Below are 10,024 nucleotides of genomic sequence, written 5' to 3' on the forward strand. Positions count from 1 at the left end.
TCTTAACCATAGTTAACAAACAGCCCATTTGCACAGAGTCCTTCCGGCTGCTCTCCCGTAACCTCACCTCTCTCTCCCCTCAACACCTGCAACCACTCCCTGCCTGTAATTTTGTCATTTCAAGAATACCAGGTAAATGGAATCAGAGAGCAGATAACCTTGGGAGCATGATTCTCTTTCATTCACCTGTGATGTTTCGTATATCCATAATTTTTTATTATTCTTTTTATTTTATTTTATTTTTTTATTTTTTGAGGCAGAGTCTCACTCTGTCACCCAGGCTGGAGTGCAGTGGCACAATCTCAGCTTATTACAACCTCCACCTCCTGGGTTCAAGTGATTCTCCTGCCTCTGCCTTCCGAGTAGCTGGGACTACAGGCACCTGCCACCATGCCCAGCTAATTTTTGTGTTTTTAGTAGAGACAGGGTTTCACCATGTTGGCCGGGCTGGTCCTGACCTCCTGACCTTGTGATCCACCCACCTTGGCCTCCCAAAGTGCTGGGATTACAGGCACGAGCTACTGTGCCTGGTGTTTATTTTTTTTGAGATGGAGTCTTACTCTGTTGCCCAGGCTGAAGTACAGTGGCTCAATCTGGCCTCACTGCAACCTCTGCCTCCCAGGTTCAAGTGATTCTCCTGCCTCAGCCTCCCCAGTAGCTGGGATTACAGGGGCTCGCCACCACACCTAGCTAATTTTTCTGTTTTTAGTAGAGATGAGGTTTCACCATGTTAGCCAGGCTGGTTTCGAACTCCTGACTCCAGGTGATCCACCTGCTTCAGCCTCACAAAGTGCTAGGATTACAGGTGTGAGCCACCGTGCCCAGTGTATGCTTTTTGTTTTTGAAATGAGATCTCACTGTATTGCCCAGGCTGGAATGTAGTGGCACAGTCATGGCTCGCTCACTCAACCTCGATCTCCTGGGTTCAAGCCACTCTTTTGCCTAAGCCTCCTGAGTAGCTGGGACCACAGGTACACACCACCATGCCCAGCTAATTTGTGTGTGTGTGTGTGTGCACACGTGTGTGTGTTTTGTAGAGATGAGGTATCTGTATGTTGCCCAAGCTGGAATGCCGTGACTGTAGACGCAGTCATTGTGCACTGCAGCCTCAAACTCCTGGGCTCAAGCAGTCCTCCCATCTCAGCCTCCCAAAGCTCTGGGATTACAGGTGTGAGCCACTGTGCCCAGCCTGGAGTCTATTCTTTTGTATTGCTGGGTAGTGTTCTGTGGGTAGCTCTTCAATTTGATTGGTGGTCTGACACAGTACCGGAAGTGGACACCCAGAGCCCATCACCGGGGTCCATTGGAAGGGGAGAGGAGGCAGAGTTGTGCAGTGCCGGGCCTGGGCCGTGTGTCCCCCTCCCAGGCGGGGTTCTGCCATCTGAGTGAGGAGGTGGCAGCTGGCCTGAGCCTCGTGGAGGTGGGTTCAGGAAAGGGGTGTGGGGTCCCACCCCGAAGGCCTGGCAGCCCCATAGGAATCTTTCTCCTTCTCTCCTGGCCAGTCAGAGCGGCTTCTCTTCCTAACGGCAGCCCCGCTCAGAGAAGGATGACACCATCCAGCTGCATCCTGTCCCTATCAGCCTGTGACTCTGCCTGGTGGCTGGGCAGACCTCGGCCCAGGTGACACCTGCTTCTAAATGAACCCAAGGAACAGAATGGCAGAGACCTGCCCATCTCTAGGATGAGACTCTTGAGACCCAGATGTGGGCTCAGCAGTCACCGGCATGGTGCAGGGGGTGCAGCTGGAGGTCCCTTGGGAGGCCCCCCCCCACCCTCCTAGCTACGGCTGGAACTCCAAGTGCCCCAACCCCCAGCCTTGGAGCTGGGCATTGTTTTCCTGGGGCCACGGTGGCTCCCACAGCCTGGCATTCTGTTCCCGGGGAAGAAACATTCCCAGAAAGCACTCGTGCAGCCAGAAGCCTCTTTCTAAGCAAACACAACGTGGACCAGATTAGCAAAACAACATCCACCCTTTGTGCAACTTCAAAACGGAACACACCGCCTTTCTCTGTAACACAAAGCCCCGCCTCCCTTTGGGGCACCCACGACCCTGAATTGTCCCAAGACTGTCCCAGCTCTTGAACCCTCTGCCTTCACCCCAGGGGACCTCAGACTCACAGCACAAGGCCCTGCGGGGAAGCAGATGACTCCCAACAAATGCACTTTCAGCTTCCGGCTACCTGGGCTGGGTGACCTCGGTGCTTCCCCACCGTGAGTTCCTGACGTCCTTGTGCCCAGATGACTAGCCCACTCCTGAGGCCTCCAGCCCTGGGCCCTGCCTGCCTTGAGGGGCCCTGCCAGCTGCCTGCTGCCAGTACCAGCAGGCTTTGATTCCCTTTTTGTGACCCCTGGCACCTGCCTATATCTGCATTTTTGCCCATCTTCTCTGGGGTGATATTTATTTCAGCCAGCACTGCTCAGCCCTGATCTCCGCCAGCATGGACACCTCTTGCTGCCTGAGAAGCTGAGGTCTGAGGTTGCCTGGCCCCCGTCAGCCTACAAAAGAGAGGCCCTGTGGCTCCTTCCCCAGCCTGAGGCCTGGTGCCCACTTGCTGTAAAGGATGTTTTAAGATAAAACCTCATCTCCAGGGTCACAGCAGGACCTCAGCCTCCTGCAGGCATCGGGAACCCAGAGGGCAGCAGCCCCCAGGGCTCCAGAACGGTCCACAGACGGCTGCAGACCCCGGCCCCTTGGAGACATAGTGGCTGGGTGGTGGGGGTCCACAGACCGGGGCTCCTGAGCCCCCATGTCTTCATCTACAGGCCAGCTTTGCAGAGTGGTGGGAGTGGTGGGGAGGAGGGTTTATGGATGTCCAACGCCCGCACCCCAAGACAATCCTACGACCACTTGCAGTTGTAGGAGCACAGTTTGGTCCTGGGGACCCTTCGTAGTCACACTCGCACCTGTGGTTAACAGCGTGGAAAACTCTAGTAAATGATCACGCCAGGATATTGACATGAACACACATCACTGATCTTATTTACACGTTCTGGGTTGCACATGAACTGTGTGTGTGTGTGTGTGTGTGTGTGTGTGTGTGTGTGTGTGTCCTGGGCCCCTGACACCCCCAGCCCAGGGCTGCCAGACATAGGTCCAATGGGGAGGCCAACAGCGGTCCCCTACCCTCTGCCTTGCCCCCACAGTTCATGCCCCAGCGGCCTCTGAAACCACCCCGTGTGCTCCCTATTGTGAGCAGTGGTGTGTGTGTGTGTGTGTGTGCGTGTGCGCGTGCGTGCACACACACATGCATCAGGGGCTGAGGCTTCTTCCCTTCCCCGCACACCTGCTGTGTCCTCCGCAGGCACTATGCCCCATCCCGTGCAAGGCTTAGAGCCAGCTGCAGACATCTGGGCGGCGGGGGGGGGTGTTTCTAGGGCTGCAGCACCCGAACCCCCCATTGCCCCACCTTGTCCCTGGTGACATTGACAGAAAATTAAAAGAACCAGCCTGCAGGTGAGAGTAGGGAAGGTGAAGGTCCCCAGCAGCCAGGGGACAGCAGGAGGCTGGGTCATGCTAGTGATGGGTTTTGGGGAGCAGAGTTGGGGGTGCTACTCTGGTTGCTCAAGAGACATCCCAAAGCCAGAAGCTGGTGGGCATGAGAATGGCCAACCAGGCTCTGAGCCTGGTGGGGCCCTGTAGGGCTGAGGGCCCCACAGAGTCGTGGGGTGTCCCTTATGCTGTGCTGAGGTGCAGGGTCTGAGAAATAAAGAGACAGGACACAGAAGTACAAGGAAAACGCAGCTGGGCTCAGGGGGCCACGCCACCTATAAGCAGAGTCAGGTGAGGCCCCGAATGTCCAGAAGCGTCAGTATTTATTGTGTATAGGTTAGGGGGCAGGGCAGTGAATGAAATAATCTTTAAGCATAGTGATAGGATCGTGAGTAATAAAACATGGGGTCCACCCCCATTAGGTCACCTAGGCCAGGAGGTGGACAGTGCACAGTGAAGAGGGTGCAGTGTGCAATACGTCTATCTATAGGCAAGCTACTTCTAAGAAGATTTAGAGGAGGATGCTTTAAGTCCCATAGCAGTGACAGAGCTGTCAAGGTTACCGCCACCTGCTGGCAGCTTCCAATGGGTTCTATGGGAAGATGCTTTTCAAGCAGCATAGTGACCAGAGCTGATAAAGTTCACAGTCACCAAGGTGGATTGCTGGTCTGAGGGCAGCCTTCCACAAGAACTGGAGCAAGGTCCTACAACTCCTTTATCAGGAGGAGTGGCTCTCACCCCAAGCCTGCCATACAGCAGGTGTCTTTACGATACTGAATGCTGCCGCCTGGGCCATGGATTCTTGTCCTGGTGTAACTGTTTTTCCCTTAAATCATGCTCTGCACTGTGCTCTAGGCATTCCTCTGATTATAAGCTGCTTATTTCTTAATTCATGCTCTGTACCGTGTCCACTCTAGGCATTCCTCCGATTATGAACTAAGACATAGTTTTATATATATATATGGAAATAACTGAGTGGTGAGATATTCTTTAGGCACTCATTCTATGAACTAATGTATGGTTATATATAGAGGATTATATGAAGGGAACTAACTGAGTAGTAACACTATAAACTGAGATGATCTTGAAGCCCTAATTCTATAAACTAATATATGATTATATAAAGGATTATATAAAAGGAAATAGCTGAGTAGTAATACTGTAAACTGAGATATTCTTCAGGTCTCAATTGTGCCAGGATTCTGCTTAGCTCTCCTTCCTCAGTGCCTATATGGGGGTTACCTACAGGGCCCCAGCATTGGGAACTGGGGATGGAGTGCCCCAGCCCCCTAGGCAGGAACTTGCAGTGAGTCTCCGGGGAACGCAGCCCCAGCCCCAGTCCCATTTGGGACACCAAGGCATCGTGGGCTGCACCCAGCCCAGATAGCCGAGCCGGAGAGCCTTGCAGGGCCCAGGAAGTGGCGTTTGATCCTGTTTTAGATTCTTAGACTGCTCTGACAAAGCACCGCGATCCCGGCAGCTGTAAACAACGGGAGTTTACTGTCCCACAGTTCTGCAGGCCAGAAGTCCAAGGTCAAGGTGGTGGTGGGGCCGGTTCCCTCCAGAGGCTGTGAGGGAGACCCCATCCCAGGCCTGTCTCCTGGCTGCCGGTGGCTGCCCGCCGTGCTTGGCATCTTCGCGTCCCTTAGTTTGTGCTTGTCCGTACCACTCCCATCTCTGCCTCTCACCACATGGCTTTCTTCTATGTCTCTGTGTACTCCTCTTTTTTTTTTTTTTTTGAGACAGAGTCACTCTGTCGCCCAGGCTGGAGTGCAGTGGCACAGTCTCAGCTGACTGCAACCTCTGCTTCCCAGGTTCAAGTGATTCTCCTCCCTCAGACTCCCGAGTAGCTGGGACTACAGGTGCCCACCACCATGCCCGGCTAATTTTTGTATTTTTAATAGAGGCAGGGTTTCACGATGTTGGCCAGGCTGGTCTTGAACTCCTGGCCTCAGGTGATCTGCCAGCCTCGGCCTCCCAAAGTGCTGGGATTACAGGCATGTGGCACGTACCTGGCTATCTCTCCTCTTCTTTTTTTAATTTTGTTTATTTTTGAGACAAGGTCTTGCTCTCTTGTGCAGGCTTGAGTGCAGTGGTGCAATCATAGTTCACTGCGGCCACAACCTCCTGGGCTCAGGTGATCCTCCCACCTCTGCCTCTTGAGTAGCTGGGACTACAGGTGTGTGCCATAATGCCTGGTTCATTAATTTTTTTTTTTTGTAGGATGGGATCTCCTTATGTTGCCCAGGCTGGTCCCAAACTCCTGGCCTCAAGCAATTCCTCCATCTCAGCTTTTCAGAGTACTGAGATTACAGGTGTGAGTCACTGCACCTGGCCATCTCTCCTCCTCTTTTTAAAATTTAACTTAATTAGTTAATTAGAGATAGAGTCTCACTCTGTCACCCAGGCTGGAGTCCAATGGCGCAATCTTGGCTCACTGCAACCTCTGCCTCCCAGGTTCAAGCAATCCTCCTGCCTCAGCCTCCTGAGTAGCTGGGATTACAGGCACCCGCCACCACACCCGGCTAATTTTTGTATTTTGGTAGAGTTGGGATTTCACCATGTTGTTCAGGCTGGTGTTGAACTCCTGACCTCAGGTGATCCGCCCACCTTGGCCTCCCAAAGTGCTGGGATTACAGGCGTGAGCCACCAGGCTTGGCCTCTCCTTATCTTATGAGGGCACCACCCACACTGGATGTAAGGCCCACCCTTCTCCAAAGCGACCTCCACCAGTGACGGTTATAATGACCCTATTTCCAAATAAGTCACATTCTGAGGTTCTGGGAAGGACATGACGTGGGAGAAGGGACCCTGTTGAACCCAGTACCTCCCTCCCTACTTTGCATCACTGGAGCAAAGAGGAGTGGGTACCCATGACCCGGCTGCCCCCCTCCCCGGAGGCCTTGGAGGCCACGGTGTCCCCGGGAGGCCGTCGGAAGAGCCCCGCCCGCACCTTGTCCCTGAACTCGGCCGACACGTAGTAGTAGACGAAGGGGTCCACGCAGCTGTTGAGGGTGCTCAGTGCCAGGCTCGGCACGTAGGCGCCGTAGAGGTTGCCCCAGGCACCCGGGCTTGGGTCCGAGTAATGCATCAGCAGCAGCACGTTGCTGGGCACGAAGAAGACCACGGCAGAGGCCAGCACCAGCGCCGTCAGCCTCAGCGCGTGGCTGTAACGCCGGCCGCTGGCCGCCAGCGTGCGCAGGGTGGCCCCGTAGCACAGCAGCATAGCCAGCAGTGGCAGGAAACAGCCCAGCAGCGCCAGGCAGGTGAAGGCCGGTTGCCAGTGGGAGGCCTGGGCGTCCAGGGGCAGCGCATCATGGCAGAGCACGCGATCGGAGTGCGCCAGCCGGAAGGTCTGCCGCTGCAGTGCCAGGGGCAGTGCCAGGGCAGCTGCCGTGAGCCAGGCGGCCACACAGAGTCCCAGGGCCAGGCGCCGGCCACGCAGGGTGCGGGCTCGCAGTGGGTGCACCAGGGCCAGGTAGCGGTCCAGGCTGACAGCAGCCAGCAGCAGCACCGAGCCATACATGTGGCCATAGAGAGAGGCCGTGGCCAGGCGGCAGGCGGTCTCCCCGAAGGGCCAGCGCTGGCCACGCAGGTGGTACAGGACCCTCGGGGGCAGCACCAGGGCCAGCAGGAGGTCGGCGGCTGCCAGGTTCATCAGCAGCACGGTGGAGGGCAGCCGTGGTACCCGCGTGGCTAGCACCCACAGTGCCAGCCCATTGGCCGGCAGCCCCACCGCCAGGACCAGCCCATAGAGGGCGGGCACCAGCCTGGTGGGCACCCAGCCCAGAAGCAGCGCCTTCGAGCTGTCCGGGAGCTCCAGGGTGTCACTGTCATTGGCACAGACTTGGCCTGGGTAGCCGCGGGGGCCAGGCAGGATTGAGGGCGTGCTGTCTGGGGAAGAGAGGGGACGTCGGTCAGCCCCTGCCTCGGTGGGTGGCAACAGGCACGGGAGAGGGAGGTGCTAAGAGCCTGGGGTCTGCCCTGGTGGGATACAGCTGGATGTGACATTCAAGGGAATAGCTCAGCCCTATGGGGTCAGGGACAGAGTGCAGAGTGGACCGGGCTGAAGCCCCCAACTTCCTAGCCTCCCCCTCCCCAGCTCCGGGCCCCCGCTCCATCTCTGATGTAACCCCATCTCTGCACCCCGAGGCCAGGACCACTCACCATCGCTGCCTCCGGTGCTCCCGCCCTCATCATAGACGCTGGGGGTCTCGGCACCGCCCAACAGGCTGAACCCCAGCACCAGGGGCCACAGGAGCAGGCGCCGGCACATAACTGGGCTCGCACTGCCCTGGGCTGTGGCCTCGGGCTTCCTGCCTCACCGGACACCAAGCCCCAGCTTCTGGAATCCTGGGCGGATCAGCAGATTGTGCCGGGGGAGATAAACTGGGAAGGCACGGCCCCTGCCCCCGCAGACCCACCAGGGCCGCTCGCCAGCCAGCCTGTGGGAAGACCAGAATGTAGGCTACGGAGGCTGGGCTGCCCCAGGTCGCCGTATCCAGCTGTGGTGCCTCCCGGGGACCCAGCTGCCAGGCCAGTGAGATGCAGAGGGGGTCCCAGCTGCAGCCAGCACCCCCAGCTCCTGACCAGCTCAGGAAGCATCTGCGGCCTGAGTGGCCACTTCCTACCAGCTGCTCACATCTGCAGCCGCTGTTTTCGTGACAGCCCTGTCCTCACCCCAATCCCCACGCCCATCAGAGGCTCTGGGCCCTTCCTGAAGTCACCTCCCCCCCCCACTTCCTGTCTCTGGTGGGTAGGATAAGAAGAGCCCTGCTTCCCTGGGTCAGAGAGCAGAGGTCAGAGCAGGTGAGCCACACCCCTCGAAGTCCCCTTGGTCCTTGGAAAGTGCTACCCCTGACATTGCTGTCTCTCCTACAGCTGCCCGTGTGTCCCCTGGGGGAGAGCAAAGTGAGGCACACATACAGGGGTGCCTTGCACATATGGGGTCAGCTGAGGATGGCTGAGGGGCTCTCGAGGTTCAGCCAGAGTCCCTGACGCTGAGCTTGACCTCCTCTGGGGGTCTGAGGGGACCCTTGCTGCTGTTGCCCTCTGGGAGACACCCGTCCTTGGTTTTTTGTTTTGTTTGTTTGTTTTGATGAGTCTCGCTCTGTCACCCAGGCTGGAGTACAGTGGCAGGATCTCGGCTCACTGCAATCTCCGCCTCCTGGGTTCAGGCAATTCTCCTGCCTCAGCCTCCTGTGTAGCTGGGATTACAGGCGTGCACTACCATGCCCAGCTAATTTTTTGTATTTTTAGTAGAGACGGGGTTTCACCATATTGACCAGGTTGCTCTTGATCTCTTGACCTCGTGATCCACCCGCCTCGGCCTCCCAAAGTGCTGGGATTATAGGCGTGAGCCACCACACCCGGCCTGGTTCTTTTTTTTTTTTTTTTTTGACAAGTCTTGCTCTGTCCCCCAGTCTGGAGTGCACTGGCACAATCTCGGCTCACTGCAACCTCCACCTCCCAGGTTCAAGCCATTCTCCTGCCTCAGCCTCCCATGTAGCTGGGACTACAGGCATGTGCCACCACCCCCGGCTAATTTTTGTATTTTTAGTAGATTTTTAGTAGAGGTGGGGTTTCACTATGTTGGCCAGGCTGGTCTCGAACTCCTGACCTCAGGAGATCCTCCTGCCTTGGCCTCCAAAAGTGTTGGAATTACAGGCGTGAGTCACTGCGCCCAGCCCCATCCTTGGTTCTTGAAGCCCCTCTGCTCCTGTCCTGGCCCACCACAGCCTAGGGCCCCAGGTGCAGCAACAGGGGACCTTGAGTGAGGTGGCCAGGCTAGGGGGAGGGCCGAGCCAGCCTCTGGGGGGGACCTTCCTCCTCTAGTCCCAGCACACTCCTGCTCCTGGGCACCATCAGATGGGGGCTCACCGTGCAGATGAAGAAACTGAGGCTCGGGGGGTGAGTACCCCTTCTCTCTCCTGCACATGGCTCCTCAATGTTGTCCCTCCCTGCCTCAGAGAGGCCTCGACCTATCGTGCCCTGGAGGAGCCCGGTATGGGGGATTCTGGCCCCAGTGTACTCTGGGTTGGGCTACAGGGAATAGGGGACAGGGGCTGGGGCGGGGGTCTGGGAGCAGGAGGACCTAGTGGGGGGCCATGAGGGTTGGGGAAGATAAAATGAACTAGGGATGGGGGAGGGAGGGGTCCAGTGTGGCCATTTCCTGCCTTGGGGAGCCCTAATCTCATCACACACACTTGAGCACTCAGGGACCAGTCAGGAAATGACTGAGCAGAGTCCTGGACAGAGTCAGCGCCCAGCTCCAGGAGGGGGCACCGAAGCCGGGAGAGAGTCCAGCCGGGGCAGGGTCTCAGAGGCCTCACTCCCATTTCTGGACAGTTTCCACGGCCCCTGATGACAAAATCAGCTTCACGTCAATGACTTGGGGAAAAAGGTGGCTGAGGACACCCTCAGCACACGGGGAAACCCATGCCCGGGCCACGCCTCCGCCGTCTTCCCTGCGAGCAGAGCGGAAAGCCATGCGGGGGAGGCTGGGCACACCGGCAGTCCTGCGAGGCCGCGGCA

At 57.2% G+C, this 10,024-nt stretch overlaps 2 protein-coding genes across 2 annotated transcripts in view; one reads left to right on the forward strand and one right to left on the reverse strand.

The window, feature by feature from the left end:
* The window catches only part of CPAMD8 (C3 and PZP like alpha-2-macroglobulin domain containing 8), a 114,777-nt gene extending 111,636 nt beyond the window's left edge, over window positions 1–3,141 (forward strand). The window contains exon 42 of the mRNA XM_064381667.1: window positions 2,590–3,141. Coding sequence (XP_064237737.1) covers window positions 2,590–2,860 — 271 coding nt within the window. The 3' untranslated portion in view covers window positions 2,861–3,141. The remainder of the gene's footprint in view (window positions 1–2,589) is intronic.
* Window positions 3,142–4,380: 1,239 nt separating this feature from the next.
* On the reverse strand, window positions 4,381–7,874 carry F2RL3 (F2R like thrombin or trypsin receptor 3). The gene is made up of 2 exons (XM_012443508.2): window positions 7,658–7,874; window positions 4,381–7,384 (listed from the first exon to the last, which is right to left on the reverse strand). The coding sequence occupies exons 1-2, from the start codon at window positions 7,764–7,766 to the stop codon at window positions 6,336–6,338; spliced, it is 1,158 nt and encodes a 385-aa protein (XP_012298931.2). The 5' UTR covers window positions 7,767–7,874; the 3' UTR covers window positions 4,381–6,335.
* Between the last annotated feature and the right edge of the window lie 2,150 nt (window positions 7,875–10,024).

The sequence above is a fragment of the Aotus nancymaae genome, unplaced genomic scaffold, assembly GCF_030222135.1.
Source record: "Aotus nancymaae isolate 86718 unplaced genomic scaffold, 86718_ANA_hifiasm-v0.15.2.pri h1tg000028l, whole genome shotgun sequence".
Taxonomy (NCBI): domain Eukaryota; kingdom Metazoa; phylum Chordata; class Mammalia; order Primates; family Aotidae; genus Aotus; species Aotus nancymaae.